The sequence below is a fragment of the Denticeps clupeoides genome, chromosome 17 (genome assembly GCF_900700375.1).
Source record: "Denticeps clupeoides chromosome 17, fDenClu1.1, whole genome shotgun sequence".
In the NCBI taxonomy this organism is placed as follows: domain Eukaryota; kingdom Metazoa; phylum Chordata; class Actinopteri; order Clupeiformes; family Denticipitidae; genus Denticeps; species Denticeps clupeoides.
Genome location: NC_041723.1, coordinates 905,963 through 924,594, shown reverse-complemented (window position 1 = coordinate 924,594; position 18,632 = coordinate 905,963). Strand labels below are relative to the sequence as shown.

The 18,632-nt window shown below is 49.2% G+C and overlaps 1 protein-coding gene across 9 annotated transcripts in view; it reads right to left on the bottom strand.

Moving 5' to 3' along the window:
- LOC114766592 (FYVE, RhoGEF and PH domain-containing protein 4-like) overlaps nucleotides 1-18,375 on the bottom strand; it is a 31,915-nt gene extending 13,540 nt beyond the window's left edge. Inside the window, exons 1-2 of one of the 9 annotated variants that reach the window (XM_028957540.1) lie at nucleotides 18,127-18,375; nucleotides 3,093-3,164 (exon numbers count right to left, since the gene is read on the bottom strand). In XM_028957540.1, coding sequence (XP_028813373.1) covers nucleotides 3,093-3,164; nucleotides 18,127-18,214 — 160 coding nt within the window. In that variant the 5' untranslated portion in view covers nucleotides 18,215-18,375. Of the gene's footprint in view, nucleotides 1-773; nucleotides 898-3,092; nucleotides 3,165-5,036; nucleotides 5,361-7,831; nucleotides 8,056-11,691; nucleotides 11,741-11,841; nucleotides 12,019-18,126 lie in introns of those variants that run through there. The other 8 variants (XM_028957542.1, XM_028957543.1, XM_028957537.1 and 5 more) reach the window with 8 other exon arrangements.
- Nucleotides 18,376-18,632: the final 257 nt, after the last annotated feature.

Here is an 18,632-nt window from a genome sequence, read left to right as displayed (position 1 = left end):
TCAACCCGCAAAAAAACAAGAACCTGGTTGAATTCATGCTGGGAAAAATACGCGGCATGACCTACGGATGCGTATCCGCGCACAGTTGCGTTAAGGTTAGTGCTGATATGTTTGCGTCAGCGTAGATATGAACGGATACCTGTATCTCAGAATGGTCGCCTGTTGAGTGCAGATCTCGCAACATCCGTATCCGTATACGCTCCGATAATTTGTGAGTACGTGCACAAAAACCGGCGCGGAGAACGGCTGATACGCGTACGTAGTTCACAGCCAGTATATTTCCGCCTGTGCGGTTAAACTCGGGGGGGCGAGCGTGGTCAGAGTTCAGCGTTATCGCCGAAGGGAGGGACCCCGTCGCAAAGTCTACGCTGGTTTCAGGTTGCGTCTGCACGCGACGCACACGAAGGCTCTTCAGCTTTCAGTAGAGGAACCCTTCTCCTGCATGATGGAGCCTGGCTCAATTACTTTATTAATGTGCTATTAAACAGCTAATTACGCCTACTACAATTATCAGGACATACGCGCCACTGGTCCTGAGGACAAATTTAGTTTATGTGAAACAATCAAAAGTATTAATAAGAATGCATTTGACTGACAGGATGGATAATGACGTCACCTTCGGTTCTTTAAGTCACATCTGAGGTCATAAGTCTGAGGTGACACCATGGGACAGAAAGTTAGTAAACATCCGTAAATACCAGCAGTACCAGTTCGTTCATAAACTCCTGAGCACAGCAGTCAAACGATTCAAACGAATCAGAAGAAGGACTCACCAGGAACCGAATCCAGACTCACAGTCCCGGACGAGCGTGGAGGAACGAGTGAGCAGCGGTGGCTCCTTCAGACCAACGTTCATCTCACAGAACTCAGACCTGACCACTGGCAGCAGCTCCGCCCCTTCTCACACGCACACACACACACACACACACACACACACACACACACGCCTTTATCTTTCACACGTTTGCCCCTCCAATCCAACTAACTCATGTACACACACAGTTACACCAAAAGCATGAAATGACAGAGGAAATGAAATGAAACTGGTGACATGCACACAATTTTATATAAACACACACACACACACACACACACACACACACACACACACACACAGACACAGGTCCTTTAGCTGTTATCAGGGATTGTTGTGGACGGGTGACTGGCTGCTTCACGTTTTCTGAGATTAAAGTGAATGTGATTTTACAGGATTGCTGGGAATTCACTTTAATGAGGTTTCACAGGGAGCTGTGTGTGTGAGTGTGTGTGTGTGTGTGTGTGTGTGTGTATGTGTGTGTATGAGTGTTCCCAGCCTTGTTTAGTCCAGTCTGGGTATTTTGAGTTCACAGTAAATTCTTTCTGCTCTTCCGTTTATTTTGATTCCTGTTTTAAACAGTGGAGTGCAGACAGAGACCCACACAATGTGTGTGTGTGTGTGTGTGTGAAGACACACTCATTGCACACCTGTAAAGGTTATGCAGCTATGAGCGGAATGTTCCAGCACTGCTGAGAATGTGCGTGCGTGTATGCGAGCTGAAGCTCCGTATAAAAATATGAAAACTCCGCATTTTCTTGTCATTCTGGTATTAAATTACATCATCAGACAGACGTATGTCTGAACGATGAAAACACGCAGCAACACACACACACACACACACACACACACACACCTGTCAGGTATTTGGGTGCCGAGGGAGGAACGGAGGAACCTGTCCGACCCGCCCCTCCGCCGCTGATCAGGCCTGTACGCCGCTATTTTACAGCATAATACAGTAAAATCACACAGGAGACGTGATTCTACTGCCGACACCAGCTCTACACTAAAAATGTGCCGTGGCGGTGGTGAATACCGCAGGCATATTTTCCTGCGTTATACTGTGGCGCCATGGCGATTCGGGATTCGAACCGACAACATTCCGGTTACGAGTCCGCAAGGACCACCGCTGCCCACATCATTTCACGGACGTGTAGAAGTCCATAAAATACCCCCCAAAAAAAAAAAACGTGTAAAAGTGCCATAAAAAAACAAAAATCACACACACAGAGGTGGTGGTGACCCAGTGGGTAAGGCTGCGGGTTCGAGTCCCGAGCCGCCAAGGGCGCCACTGAGGTCCCCGGGCGCCCGTCATGGTGCCCACTGCTCACCAGGGGTGACGGTTAAATTGGGAATTTTTATTGGGAATGAACGCCACCTAAAACTTTAAAGTAAATTTTTAAATGGTTCCATAATTTATGGGGTCAGAAGAGCTTCTGGGCGCGCGTCTGTCCATCTGTGAAGCAGCGCAGAAACGATTCCGCCTCGGCGGAGCTTTTCCCCGAAAACAAGCGTCACCGCCATGTGATGGACACATGGAGATACCTGCGCGCGCACACATACACACACACACACACACACACGCGCGTTTCTATTACTACACTCTTATAAACAAGCTCGGCCTGGTTCTGAGCACTCAGACCAAACAACTTCTCGGACCTTCGACCCCGACGCCATGACCAGAACTAAACATGTGACATCATCACATCTAAACCCACACAGACACTTAGAAAGAATACCGATGGCACCCAGACATGCCACATGGCTTCATTTTAAAAGAACTCCACGTGCCACGTCACCCTGTTGACATCAAATTGGTCCCCGTCCCCGTCGACGTCACTCGAACCCCAACACTTCCAACACATCAACCCCGAGGGCAAAAAAGCAGCCCAAGTCACATGATCATCTACCGGAATCTGACTTTTGCCACCAGCAGGGGACGTCCCCCTGAGACACACCTGCTCTGGGACACGATGGTACTAAGCGGGGTTCGAACCTGGTGTGTTATTACCGGTCAGTATCCTAAATCCCGTTCCCGGTGATTAACAACGTCTGGAAGATAAAGACTTGGATTCTGGTCCAGAGGTGAGGAGGTCCCGCGTTCAGAACGCCGGGGGTCGGGGGTCAATGCCGGTGACGATTAATCGCGATTAATTGCACGCTGAATGCGAATGTGGGGACCCGCACCCCTCCGCATTATAATCGGTAATCCGAGCAGGAAGGGCGAACCGGCGTTGGACCGCCAGCAGACGGAGAGACGGCAGGTTGATGTACGCACCTTCGCTGTGCGCGATCTTCACCCCGACGCCGGCGTCCTCATCCTCGGCGCGTCTCTGTCCGGCGGCCCGTTCTAAAGGACACAGGAGGGAAGAGAAAAGAGGCGTCTGAACCACCCGCCGTCCATTAAACCGCCCCGATAAATTAGCAGCGGCAGGCGTCAACGCGTCAACAAGTGCGGCCACGCCCGCCCCCCCAGGGAGCGCAGGGTCTAATGAATACGGCTCGGGAATCTGGGGCATCGGAAAACGGGAGACACACACATACACACACACACACACACAAACATAGGAAATGCAGCGAAAGTCCCGTCGAGTCATTTCACGCGTCTGGTTTCCCTTTTCTGATAAGTGTGTGTGTGAGTGTGTGTGTTCTTTGTAAAAGGTTATGTGTGAGTATTTTGTAGTTTAAGAGATTAAAGCCCGGCTTCACCCACCATCTGGGACACACACACACACACACACACACACACACACACACACACACACACACACACACACACACACACACACACAGCAGAACGGAGCGCAGGTTCGCGCGGCGTAATCCCCACTCGCCGAGGGGGCGGGGCAGCGCGCCAGATTAGCGGCCGGCCCAGATGTTGGGTGGGCGTGGGACGCCCGCTCCCCGCCCAGACAGGCCCAGTTACTTGCTTGTCGCTGGTCCCGGGGATTTGAAATTCCGGGCGCTCGGGAGTTCGGAACGCCGGGGGTCGGGGGTCAATGCCGGTGACGATTAATCGCGATTAATTGCACGCTGAATGCGAATGTGGTGACGTTATGTGTCACCAAACTGAACCGTCCAATCAGGCAGGTTAATAATAGTGTGTGAGTTGAGTGGCAGTGTTGTCATGAGCGAGAAACAACGATGCATGGCAGACACGCCCAGCCTCAAGCAAACAGCAAACATATTAATGGGGGTGGTAGTAGCCTAGTGGGTAACACACTCGCCTATGAACCAGAAGACCCGGGTTCAACTCCCACTTACTACCATTGTGTCCCTGAGCAAGGCACTTAACCCTAAGTTGCTCCAGGGGGACGGTCCCTGTAACTACTGATTGTAAGTCGCTCTGGATAAGGGCGTCTGGTAAATGCCGTAAATGTAAATGTATTAATGAATTACACAGCAGGATTAATTAAAATTACATTTCATGGCACGGACAGTGGCGAAACACACACACTGGGCAGAGGCTCAACACTGGAACTAAGGGGGAGGTGGGGCTGCCATGTCTGACCTTTCACCCCTACAACCCATGTGACCTGTGGCGTCACCCAGCTATTGTTACCAAGGCAAGCGTTGCCATGGCAGCCCTGCCACTCTGTATTCCCGCAGGACGCGGTGCATTCAGTTCCTGTGATTGACTGATTAGTGTGTGTGTGTGTGTGTGTGTGTATATTTACATGTAAACTATTACTATAAAGAAATACACACACACACCTTGCTAAAAGTGTGTGACGTGTGTGTTTATAACTATGCAACAAGACTAAACTGAAATCAAACCTCCATGAACCAAAGCACAAAAAAATGCTTCCTGATATTCACTCAACAGTTTCACACACACGCACGTGCGCACGCACGCGCGCACACACACACACACACACACACACACACACTGGTAACATACTTGTGTGATTGTTATTCAGAACTGAAACCTCTAAAAAAAAAAAAAAAAAAAAAAAAAAAAAAAAACCACACCTTGTATTGTATAAATGCGCTTAGGAATGTAGCATTCCTCCTTAACACACACACACACACACACACACACACACACACACACAATCGATATTCATCGACAATTCATAAAATTATCAAATTATCAAAACAGCTCAGTGTCAGAATAGAATGACAGCAGCATTACTTGTATATGAGTATTACTTGTGTTGTTGAGTACAGGAGAATGAAGTGTGTGTGTGTGTGTGTGTGTGTGTGTGTGTGCGCGCTTTACTTGCATATCCTCCTCTCCAAACAGGAAACGCCGACCCTTTCTCTCCGTGAGCCGAGTGTCCGTCCATCTCCTCGAGCGAGACTCGCCACACTGCGCCGCCGAGGCCGGTTCACACCTCGTTGTCGTGCGTGTCGTGCTTGTTGTGCGCGCACCGCCCTCATCACAAACCGGTTCCCACAGCCGGCGCAATAAACGGTGCACAACCTTCATAAAACCGCCACAGCAGAGTTCACGACGCGCCACGCGCTGCAAAAAGGTCACAACAGCGTTTCAACGCCACTTCCACCTCGGCCACCGACGGGCCCGCGCATCTCTCCGGGGACGGGAAGTGATTGCATGCGAGCAACAAAGTTGTGCAAAGGTGCCACCGAGGTCCCCTTCATGAAGGTCCCGTCCCCACACGCTGCTCCCCGGGCGCCCGTCATGGTGCCCACTGCTCACCAAGGGTGATGGTTAAATACAGAGGACACGTTTCACCGTGTGACATAGGCGAGTGTGTTACTACCACCCCTACGAACCAGGAGACCCAGGTTCAAACCCCACTTACTACCATCGTGTCCCTGAGCAGGACACTTAACCCTGAGTGTCTCCAGGGGGGGGACTGTCCCTGTAACTACTGACTAAGTCGCTCTGAATAAGGACGTCTGGTAAATGCTGTAAAAAAAAAAAAAAGTCCACCACGCCCTCCATTTAAAAATCAAACAACTAATATTTAAAATATTTGTAACGTGTGTAACGTTATTCACGGACACGCAGAAGGAACCTCGAAAGGCAGCGACACGTTAATCACGGTGTAAACGCGGGGTAAACACTGGCACTCCGCCCGTCTCTCCATCGGACGCCTGTAATCTAGCGGCCGGTTGGTGAACGTGCGGGCGGAGGCCGCGCTGGGAAGGCGGAGACACGCCAGGTCTCAGAGATGTGGGCGGTGGACCAATTTAAATTTAAACCGGCGGCCTTCGTCGTACAGCGACGGACGCGTACGAGGGCATCGCTCGGGACAGGGGACCCCCGTTTACCAGCAGGGGTGTTGGAACACATCAAATCGATGCATTGCGGCGGTGACGTGGATGAGTGGGCATGGATTGTTTTGTAATGACGTCGCTCTGTGATTTTCGGGGTAAAAAGTGGCGGCCTGATCTGAGAACAGCGCCGGTCCGGGTACGACATTTTTAACATTTAACATTTGTCGGGATTTTGGTAAAATTTAAAAGTAGCCTAGTGGTTAACACACTCGCCTATGAACCAGAAGACCCAGGTTCAAACCCCACTTACTACCATCGTGTCCCTGAGCAAGACACTTAACCCTGAGTGTCTCCAAGGGGGACTGTCCCTGTAACTACTGACTGTAAGTCGCTCTGGATAAGGGCGTCTGGTAAATGCTGTAAATGTAAATGTAAAGTAAATGTAGTAAAATTGCTGCGATTGTTATTTAACTGAATCGTGATACCAGCGAAGGTTCAGACCTCAGCACCTTGCCATCAGTAGCGGCACGGACCCTTCCTCTGGGTTCTCCGGCAGAACCAAGCGCTTTCTGATTGTCTTTTAGTGTGACCGCAACAGGACTGTAAAATAAAAAATAAAACCATCAGCGGATCTCAAGTCGCCGCTGCACATGTGCAGGTGCTGCGGTTTCCACCGCGGGTTTTATGAGCCGCGTGTGAATCTAGTGAGTTGGCGAGAACTTGAATGGCTCCCAGCCAATCAGACGTGATCTTTTCTCCTGTAATCAAGTGTGTGTGTGTGTGTGTGTGTGTGTGTGTGTGTGTGTGTGTGCATCTGATTGCATGAAACCACAGATGTAAAATATTTGAAAATGAAATTCTCAGTTGAAGCATTCGAAAATATCAGATCAACCACCTTCACACAAATGTTCACGTCTTCCAAATCAACATGAGTGTAACATACGGTCCAGGTTCCTCTTCCAGTAAAAAAGGTCACTGGTGACGGAGTGTGAGATTCACTGACGCACCGTGCAGAATTTAAACACACACACACACACACACACACACACTCTTCTGCTTTCTTCCTCCTGCAGAAGACTTCTTCTGCTTTTCACTTCTCACTCAGTTTGACAAAGTGTCAGAATGGACGGAGCGGCACTAAAACACACTCTCTCTTTCTCCTTCACACACACACACACACACACACCCAGACACACACACACACAGTCTGCATCGCTGGCAGTGAGGTCATCTTTAATGGACCAGGACTGCTGCTGCAGTGCTGAAGAGCAGAGCGGTTCAGCTTCGAGAAATAAAATATTAACAAAAAAAACGAGTTGCATGGACGACACAAACACACACACACACACACATCCACACAGTGCAAACATGGCCTGTGCATGTGTGTGTAAAGCCCACACGGGGGGGGTCTCTCGCTGCTCCTCCGTCTCTATTTAATCTGCTTGCTAATAGTGTCAGGACCCCTGCTGATGCCTTTGTGAAACACCCACACACACCCACACACACCCCACCAAGTCTGACCTGCCAGAGCGTGTGTGTGTGTTTAATTCAAGAGGCAGCGGATAAACACAAAGCAATATAACCCACACACACACACACACACACACACACACACAGCGGTTGTGCATCTTGCCCCAGTGCTGTTCCTCCCTTTGTTGAGCAGTGGTGTGTGTGTCTATTCTCCGTAAAATCACCTTCAGCCTGATCCCGGATCAGTCGTCTGTGCCGGTACCGCAGAGTGTGTGTGAGAACCGGCGAGAGCCTGCAGCGTCTGGGCGTGAACACACACACACACACACACACACGTCGCAGTAGAGAAGCAGCACTGACCTCGCCCGTCGACTCGCCGGTGGGTGTGTCCCGAGAACGCCCTCGCGGCCGACTCTCCTCGCCGCGTCCTCGCCTCTCTCCTTCGCTCGCCTCTCTCCACCCCCTCCCTCTCACCGCTTCCCAATCTCCCTCCCGGCCCCTGATTGGCCGGCTCGGCCGCCGCTCTGCCCATCTCTCGCTCACTCGCTCTGTGGTCAACAGCGGCCGGCAGATAATGGCATTCCTGAGGAACGAGAGCATATGGCCACGGAACAGAGTCCCCCTCAATACGCCGGACTGTGTGTGTGTGCGCGACGTACGAGTGGACAATCCGCCCCATTGTGCTGAGGGTCTGGGGTCTGCCAGCGACTGACAGACGAACCCACAGCCCCCTCTGGTGGCACCCGGAGGGAACATTTTAGTTTCACTTCATAACCTCTGACCCCTAGAAGAACACATCTAGGCACCAAGGACACGACATAGTGGAACTGCTGGTTCCAGGTTGGTGTTTTTGTGTTGTCTTTTTGCACGCTGTGAGTCTCTCTGTGTACTTGTATATCGTGAGATGACTGTAAAGTGGACTTTGACTTGATCAATATCAGTAAAAATATTTCACTGGACTGCTTGAGTTTAACAGCCCACTTGCACTGAATTAAACCGTGATATGGTGTACACTGCGGCCTAAAATATCCCTGTCCATGCACAGAAATGTTAGCTCGCATAGTTATTTATTACCGAGGAACATTGGATTTACGTTTAGATTGCCAATCAGAACAGAATAGAATGCAGGATGAAGGAGTTAAATGAATAAAAGTTTAATTAAAAAAGGCTTACGGTAAGGATTACGCTGCATTGTCGCTCACTGTCTCTAATCTTGAAAGATCATGGAGTCTATAAATGTAATTAATAAAAAAAGAAGAAGTCCATTACAATAATTGCACCCAATACACCAACTGAAGGCCCAGTAGAAAGTGCAGCGTTGAGTACCGTGTGAGTAATGGCTGCTGGGACCAGAAGTGCACAATTCATTTAAAGTTGAGTGAAGTTATTGTCACTTGTGATACACAGCAGCACAGCACACGGTGCACACAGTGAAATTTGTCCTCTACATTTAACAATCACCCTGAGTGGGCAGTGGGCACCATGACAGGTGCCCGGGGAGCAGTGTGTGGGGACGGTGCTTTGCTCAGTGGCACCTCAGTGGCACCTTGGTGGATCGGGATTCGATCACAAGGCCGGTTCCTTAACCGCTAGGCCACCACTGCCCAGTGTAGTATTCATTTAGTAATAAGTGCATTAAAAAAAATTACTAAAATCACAATTACTAAATTAATTATACAATGCAAAATTTTGGATATAAATCCCTGTTTATTCACAGTGGTCAGTTTGGTTGGATATGAAAAGATCATCAGAGTCCTTCTTTATTATTGATAAATTAGAACAGTCATCGCTAATCGGATATTGTGGTAATCGTTGGTTCCGAAGGCAAGGAGAGGTGACTGTGGTGGCCGGGTGGCTCTGACCGCATCAGCGGTCACCTTCGCTGATCGAGCTACGGTATGTAGAGCTGCACCACCTGCTCTCAGCCTGCTCGGAAAAATGAAGAGATCCGCCAAGGTGCCACTGAGGTCCCCTTGATGAATGTACCGTCCCCACACACTGCTCCCTGGGCGCCTGTCATGGTGCCCACTACTCACCAAGGGTGATGGTTAAATGCAGAGGACATGTGTCACCATGTGCTGCAGTGTCTCACAATGACAATCACTTCACTTTTTCACTACACGACACACCATGTAATAAAACACTACATACAGTACAGGCCAAAAGTCTGGACACCTTCTCATTCAACGTGTTTTCTTTATCTTCATGACCATTTACGTTGGTAGATTCTCACTGAAGGCATCAAAACTATGAATGAACACATGTGGAGTTATGTACTTAACAAAAAAAGGTGAAATAAGTGAAAACATGTTTTATATTGTAGTTTCTTTGCTCTGGTTACTGCTTTGCACACTCTTGGCATTCTCTCGATGAGCTTCAAGAGGTTGTCACCTGAAATGCTTCTCCAACAGTCTTGAAGGAGTTCCCAGAGGTGTTTAGCACTTGCTGGTCCAGCTCACCCCAAACCATCTGGACTGGGTTCAGGTCCGGTGACTGTGGAGGTCAGGTCTCCACTTTTTGTTAAGTACAGAACTCCACATGTGTTCATTCATAGTTCTGATGCCTTCAGTGAGAATCTACCAACGTAAATGGTCATGAAGATAAAGAAAACACGTTGAATGAGAAGGCCTTTACTGTATAACTACACAACACACACACATACATACACAAGCGATGGCCATCAGTAATGTGTACCCGTTACACATCAGGAAACTCCCACACACACACACACACACACACACACACACACACACACACAACAAGATATAAATATTTCTGCAGACACTCCATGTGTGAACATGACCACAAGTTGCAACTTTCTTCACATCTAGACAGGTTTCTACAGAAATAACTGCCGCCACAACCATCTCAACAAAATCCAGATTAGCCACTACAGCACAGCTTACTTACACAGAATTCACACAAATTCACTGCACATGAATGTACACACACAAATATTCACAGGTGCACACACTTGCAATAAAAGCACAACAATATTATCTGGTTTGGAGCAGTTCTATGAATGCAGCTCAGTTCTGCCCCCTGCCGGAGAACCGAGGGAAGACCCTCGCAGCCCTGCAGCACAGGAGCAGAGTCAGATTACCAAAAACAGGGCTCAGTGGGAACCCCAACACACACAACACCACCTGATCAACACAACATAACTAGGCACAATGGCACAACATGCACATTCTTTTTTTTTTTTTTGTATTTATATCCCAAACGTTCCTGCTGTGGAACAATGGGAGCGCTATGAGGCAAAATCCTGCCTTTTCCTTCCGCAAAGAGAGGCTCATAGCGCGCGCGCACACACACACACACACACACACACACACAATTATCAGGGCCTTGCCAAGAAACTGTACTGCAGAGAATTGTATAGAGAGAAAATGTCTGAGTGAGACAGAAGAGAGAGAAATGTGTCCATTGAATAAATGTGAGTGTGTGTGTGTGTGCAGTTGGTCACCAATAAATGTTTTAATATAACATAATATACATAATATAATATAATAATAACATTTTTTTTCGTACAAATAGATTTTAATAATGACAGGTATGCAGACACTACAATGACCTCTAATTAACAAAGCAAATTACAGTACCAGTCAAGAACCTGGACACACCCGTTCATTTAAGTTTTTTTTAATTATACAAGGCACGCAGAACATAAACAAGGCAAAAAGCTGAAATCAGGGAGCGTTTTCTGCGATGGCAGCACTTCACACTCTCGTCTTCTCTCCACCAAATTATCGGTTTCCAACAGTCCGGAAGGTTCATGCTGAACGCTCTCTTATCATTAACTCATGTTAATGAGCATCTCATCAAGCAGCTTTTGATGATGACAGCAGTGAACAAAGCAAAAAAAAAACCCAAAAAACTGATTCAAACTGATTACTTCGCTTTTCTCATATAAAATTGGATTCTTCAAAACGGCTCCATCTTAGCCTCCATAATCACGCCAGAGGACGGGCGTCCAGACTTGATTGGTAGTGTAATTAATTTTTCCATGATAATCATTATTATCCTGTTAATAGCATTTTAAAGGCTTATGATATTGTCTCATTTGGAGTCATATGGACCCACATGACCTGACTGGTTCTGATTACAATATAAAATCCACATAGAATTAACGTAAAAGTTGTGTAATCCAAACTTCAAACCCTTCAAGTCAAAGCAGGTCCAAATTAGGAGGAGACGGCCAGACAAGTGGGTTACTGTACCTGGGCATCTCCACAAACAATACGTGCGTCGTCGCCTCATTGTCCCTACAGTCCAGCGTCCACCGTGCTTTATCACGCGCCGTCCTCGCCGCTCGGCGCCGTCCCCCCAGCGCGAAAGCACCGGCCAAAACACGGTAAACTCACACCTACCCGAAGCCACGCGCCGCAGACGAGACTTCCAGTGCCCGCTGCCTAAGCAGTCCATAGCTATCCCATCAGCCACCAGTGCCCTCGGACACGACAGATGGGCCGAGAAACGGGGCAGAGGGGCGTATACGGGGAGAAAGTGTCTGAGAGAGGGAGCTCTTCCTGTGCATGAATAGCGGATAAAAATACCCAGAACACCTCAGACGGCCCCTCCCCTTCAAACCCAGCAAGCAGTGGGCTCCCAGTTTCCTCTGGGCACAACACACACACACACACACACACACACACACACACACTTACTGCACTTGCACCCTTATCACCAGCGCAGCAGTGCTTCTGTAAAAGGTCTTTCATGTTTCTCTAAACTAGAACAAGCGTGTGTGTGTGAGAGTGTGTGTGTGTGTGTGTGTGTGTAATAGTGAAAGCAAAGCGGTAGAAATAGTACTTGGGTCTAACTTGTCCACAACGAGACGGAAACTCCACACAAAAAGGCAGGAAAGACCAAAAGGCAGGAGAACAAATGCAGCTGGAGAGGAGAGGATTTGTGTGTGTGTGTGTGTGTGTGTGTGTGTGTAAATGAGAAATGAGACGAGTGAGAATGAACCGTGAATTAGCGGAAGTCTGAGCGAGAGAAAGAGAGTCTGCAGCGTCAATGCCGTGAATAAACACCTGAACCGCCTACCCAAGCTACCCAAACCACCAGCTACCGAAATACCAGCTTCACACCCACCAGTTACCCAACCGCCAGCTACCCACCCACCATCTTCCGAGCCACCAGGTTCAGTCACATCAGCTTCCGTTCCAATAGCTTCCAACCCACCAGCTACCCAAACCACCAGCTACCGAAGTACCAGCTTTCAAACCGCCAGCTACCAAACCACCAGCTACCAAACCACCAACTATCAAACCACCAGGTTCAGTCCCATCAGCTTCCGTTCCAACAGCTTCCATTCCAACAGCTACCCCGACCACCAGCTACCGAAGTACCAGCTTTCAAAGCGCCAGCTTCCCACCCACCATCTTCCGAACCACTAGCTACCCAACTACCAACTACTAAACCACCAGGTTCAGTCCCATCAGCTTCCGTTCCAACAGCTTCCATTCCAACAGCTTCCATTCCAACAGCTACCCCGACCACCAGCTACCGAAGTACCAGCTTTCAAAGCGCCAGCTTCCCACCCACCATCTTCCGAACCACTAGCTACCCAACCACCAACTACTAAACCACCAGGTTCAGTCCCATCAGCTTCTGTTCCAACAGCTTACGACCCACCAGCTACCCAATCACCAGCTACTGAAGTACCAGCTTTCAAACCGCCAGCTTCCCACCCACCAGCTTCCCACCCACCAGCTACCCAACCACCAGCTACCCAACCACCAGCTACCAAACCACCAGCTACCAAACCACCAGCTACCAAACCACCAGCTACCAAACCACCAGCTATCAAACCACCAACTATCAAACCACCAGGTTCAGTCCCATCAGCTTCCGTTCCAACAGCTTCTGACCCATCAGCTACCCAGACCACCAGCTACCGAAGTACCAGCTTTCAAACTGCCAGCTTCCCACCCACCAGCTACCCAACCACCATCTTCCGAACCACCAGCTACCCAACCACCAGGTTCAGTCCCATCAGCTTCTGTTCCAACAGCTTCCGACCCACCAGCTACCCAGACCACCAGCTACCGAAGTAACAGCTTTCAAACCACCAGCTTCCCAACCACCATATTCCGAACCAGCAGCTACCCAAACCACCAGCTACCCAAACCACCAACTACCAAACCACCAGGTTCAGTCCCATCAGCTTCCGTTCCAACAGTTTCCGACCCACCAGCTACCCCGACCACCAGCTACCTAAGTACCAGATTTCAAACCGCCAGCTTCCGAACCACCAGCAAGCTTCCAAACCTCCAGGTTGTCCCACCATTTACTGAACGTACAGCTACCGAACCAACAGCTGCTCGACCACCAGCTCATGAACAGTCAGCTTCCGACTATATAGGGAGTGCAGAATTATTACGCAAGTTGTATTTTTGAGGAATAATTTTATTATTGAACAACAACCATGTTCTCAATGAACCCAAAAAACTCATTAATATCAAAGCTGAATGTTTTTGGAAGTATATTTTTAGTTTGTTTTTATTTTTAGCTATTTTAGGGGGATATCTGTGTGTGCAGGTGACTATTACTGTGCATAATTATTAGGCAACTTAGCAAAAAACAAATATATACCCATTTCAATTATTTATTTTTACCAGTGAAAACAATATCTCCACATTCACAAATATACATTTCTGACATTCGAAAACAAAAAAACAAAAAAAAAACAAATCAGCGACCAATATAGCCACCTTTCTTTGCAAGGACACTCAAAAGCCTGCCATCCATGGATTCTGTCAGTGTTTTGATCTGTTCACCATCAACATTGCGTGCAGCAGCAACCACAGCCTCCCAGACACTGTTCAGAGAGGTGTACTGTTTTCCCTCCTTGTAAATTCCACATTTCTCAATGGGGTTCAGATCAGGTGAACAAGGAGGCCATGTCATTAGTTTTTCTTCTTTTATACCCTTTCTTGCCAGCCACGCTGTGGAGTACTTGGACGCGTGTGATGGAGCATTGTCCTGCATGAAAATCATGTTTTGCTTGAAGGATGCAGACTTCTTCCTGTACCACTGCTTGAAGAAGGTGTCTTCCAGAAACTGGCAGTAGGACTGGGAGTTGAGCTTGACTCCATCCTCAACCCGAAAAGGCCCCACATGATACCAGCCCAAACCAGTACTCCACCTCCACCTTGCTGGCGTCTGAGTCGGACTGGAGCTCTCTGCCCTTTACCAATCCAGCCACGGGCCCATCCATCTGGCCCATCAAGACTCACTCATTTCATCAGTCCATAAATCCTTAGAAAAATCAGTCTTGAGATATTTCTTGGCCCAGTCTTGACGTTTCAGCTTGTGTTCAGCCTTTCTTACCTTGGCCATGTCTCTGAGTATTGCACACCTTGTGCTTTTGGGCACTCCAGTGATGTTGCAGCTCTGAAATATGGCCAAACTGGTGGCAAGTGGCATCTTGGCAGCTGCACGCTTGACTTTTCTCAGTTCATGGGCAGTTATTTTGCGCCTTGGTTTTTCCACACGCTTCTTGCGACCCTGTTGACTATTTTGAATGAAACGCTTGATTGTTCGATGATCACGCTTCAGAAGCTTTGCAATTTTAAGAGTGCTGCATCCCTCTGCAAGATATCTCACTATTTTTGACTTTTCGGAGCCTGTCAAGTCCTTCTTTTGACCCATTTTGCCAAAGGAAAGGAAGTTGCCTAATAATTATGCACACCTGATATAGGGTGTTGATGTCATTACCTAATATGCTTAATTGGTAGTAGGCTTTCGAGCCTATACAGCTTGGAGTAAGACAACATGCATGAAGAGGATGATGTGGACAAAATACTCATTTGCCTACAAGGGTGGTAGTAGCCTAGTGGGTAACACACTCGCCTATGAACCAGAAGACCCAGGTTCAAATCCCACTTACTACCATTGTGTCCCTGAGCAAGACACTTAACCCTAAATTGCTCCAGGGGGAGACTGTCCCTGTAACTACTGATTGTAAGTTGCTCTGGATAAGGGCGCCTGATAAATGCTGTAAATGTAAATGTAATAGTTCTGAACTCCCTGTATGACACAGTGTGAGGAGCACCGCTGCCACTAGAGTGACCAGGTGTCTTGTCATCACCTGTAAACTGAACTAAAGCCCCATGTCTTCTCTTCTCGTGACCACACGACCAGAAAAACCCGCCACAGACCCAAAACCACATCAAAACGCACATGGACCGTGTGAGGAAAAGACCACGAGAGGAGTTCTGGAGTCCACAGAACCACGGTGACAGCACGCAGTACGCCTTCACCCAGGAACTACATCAGCAGCTAGAAAAGGCGAGGTTCCTCTAGGTTCTTCTTTTAGCGGACAGCATTCCTATCAGCGCATTCCATCTCTACAAAAACTGGAATCCGTTCCGCGTATCACACACACACACCAGATGATCAGGTAACTACATGCAGCGTTTTCTCCTGTAAAACTGACCAAAAAAAAGCCTTTCACAGTTTCTGAGGAGATGATCCAAATGAATGAATGAGTTGGACAACTGGCATGTTAGCTCATGTGAGGAGTATAATTATTGCTGAAAACCAGCTTTATTGGTTTAATGTGAGGCATTTTAAATGCTGGCACTGAACCTATAATAAAAAAGAAGACTATAAACAAGACAATAAGGCCATCACAGGCCGTCTTCTGTAGGGTGGTAGGAGCCTAGCGGGTAACACACTCACCTATAAACCAGAAGACCCAGGTTCAAACCCCACTTACTACCATTGTGTCCCTGAGCAGGACACTTAACCCTGAGTGTCTCCAGGGGCGGACTGTCCCTGTAACTACTGATTGTAAGTTGCTCTGGATATGGACGTACAGGTTTTGTGCTACGTGATGGATACTGGACTTCTGGTCACAGCCTCACCAGGTCACATTTTCTGGATGTTGGACTCATCTCAGGCAGACACCACAAGAACGAGGGGGAAAAAAAACCAATTGGTGACGGTATTCCGTTGGTGACGGTATTCTCTCGATTCCCAAAAAAACGCCTTTAAATCGATGTCCCATCTGGAGCGTCAGCTGCACTTCTTCACCGGGTCGTCCAGGCAGAGGACGGAAGGACTGGCCACCTGGATCAAACCTACTTATCTTTATGTGGGCGCAGAGAGAGAGAGACTGTGGACATCAGGGCTTCATGGACATGCAGGAACATGCCCTCCACTCATTATCAAACCCCACCTAGTAAATCAGGGCGTACCTGGTCACAGATATTTAGTGGCGACTGTAGCTGAATAAAAAGCCCCATCTGGAACGCCCCATGTCTGTGTTTCCGGGGAAGGGGGGAGAACCTCCTCCGCCAATCACGGCGTCTTTCAGCTGTTTTAACCAATCACGGCCCGACCCCACTCACTGCGGTCAGATCTTTCTCACGGCCTGGTGTTACGTAACCACGCCGCGGTGAGAAGGTGGCCGGCGGAGCGTCTCTAACGAAGCGTCGCCCCCCCCCGACACAATCCCACATTCATCCCCCCTTTTTAAGCGACGCGGACGCGTGACGCGCGGCAGCACAAAGCCCGACTGTTCGGGCCGGAGCGGAGCTGAAAAGCGCCAGCGGGCCGGAGACGCTTTATTCCCGGGGAAAAGCGCGCCACTGTTCCCGCCCCACGCGCCCTAAGCTGCTTTAGGACTCGTTTTCTGTGGCCCTTTGCGGGCGTTTGCCAGCGCCGCGTGCAAAGCTCGGTGTCGTGGGTCTCGTCAACGTGGCTGTGTGTTGTTCTTCTTGTGTGTTGATGATCCTGACCTGACCTTTAACCCTCACACACACATTTACCTGCATATGCCCCCCACCTCCACACTCATGCACCTCACTGCATGGACAGAGTGTGTGTGTTGATGATCCTGACTTGACCTTTAACCCCCACACATGTCCTTGACACTCATGCACCTCACTGTGTGGACAGAGTGTGTGTGTTGATGATCCTGACTTGACCTTTAACCCCCACACATGTCCTTGACACTCATGCACCTCACTGTGTGGACAGAGTGTGTGTGTTGATGATCCTGACTTGACCTTTAACCCCCACACATGTCCTTGACACTCATGCACCTCACTGTGTGGACAGAGTGTGTGTGTTGATGATCCTGACTTGACCTTTAACCCCCACACATGACCTTGACACTCATGCACCTCACTGTGTGGACAGTGTGTGTGTGTGAGTATGTGTGTGTGTGTAGTACGAGCAGGAGATTTCACAGCCCGTCCAGACACGCCTCGCCCCGCCACACCCCGCGTTTACCTGCTGTAGGTCCTCAGCGTTTTCATTTCCATTTCCACGCAGCAGCGAGAGATGTGCTGACAAATTCGGATACTTTACACCAAAAATAAACGTGACTGGACAGTCGAACTAAACAGTGTCCCCAGCGGTGACGTCACGGAGTGTGAGGAGCAGTACTTTTACTTCACAGAAACAGAAGAGTGAAAATATCGATACCGATACCGACATTTAGGACCGATCCGCACATCCGTAATAGAAGCCAAGTGGGTAAGACCCAGGTTCGAACCCCACCTACTGCCATCATGTCCCCGAGTTTCTCCAGGGAGACTGTCCCTGTCACTACTGGCGTGGGCTAAACGCACGAACCCTAAAAAAGTTTCTGTACTGTCGGACCGGGGAGAAGTTCGGGGCGGGGCCCTGGCCCGTACCTGCGCACTCCTCAGGCGGGTCCCCGGAGCCCGACCCCTCTCCGGGCTTCGTCCTCCGGCGTAGCGCGGTGCGCCTGAAGTCGCTCATGCTGCCCTCGCCGGACCGCTCCACCCTCGGAGCTCCTCCCGCGGGTCCCCCGGGGGTTCTGTCCGGCGCCGAACGGCTCACGGAGCGCGTCGGCTCGGCTCGGCTCGGCTCGGCTCGGCTCGGCGCGTCGTCCGCTAATCCGCGGCGCCTACCTGGAGAGCGAGGCCCCGCCCACTTCCGGAGGTCGGCTCAGCGATTGGTGGAAAAATTCCCGGGGCGCTACATTGATTTTACTCAGCAAACCTCCACACACAGGTCCAAAAAATATTAATTTATTTTATGAAAGATTTCAATCCGTGCTTCCTGGATGATGGCGGATTTACAGCTCGAAATGATTTTCCTGAAAGATTCAAATTAAATTCCTTTCTTGGGTTAAGGGAGTCCAGGATGATTGTAACACACTTTTATTTCCATTTCC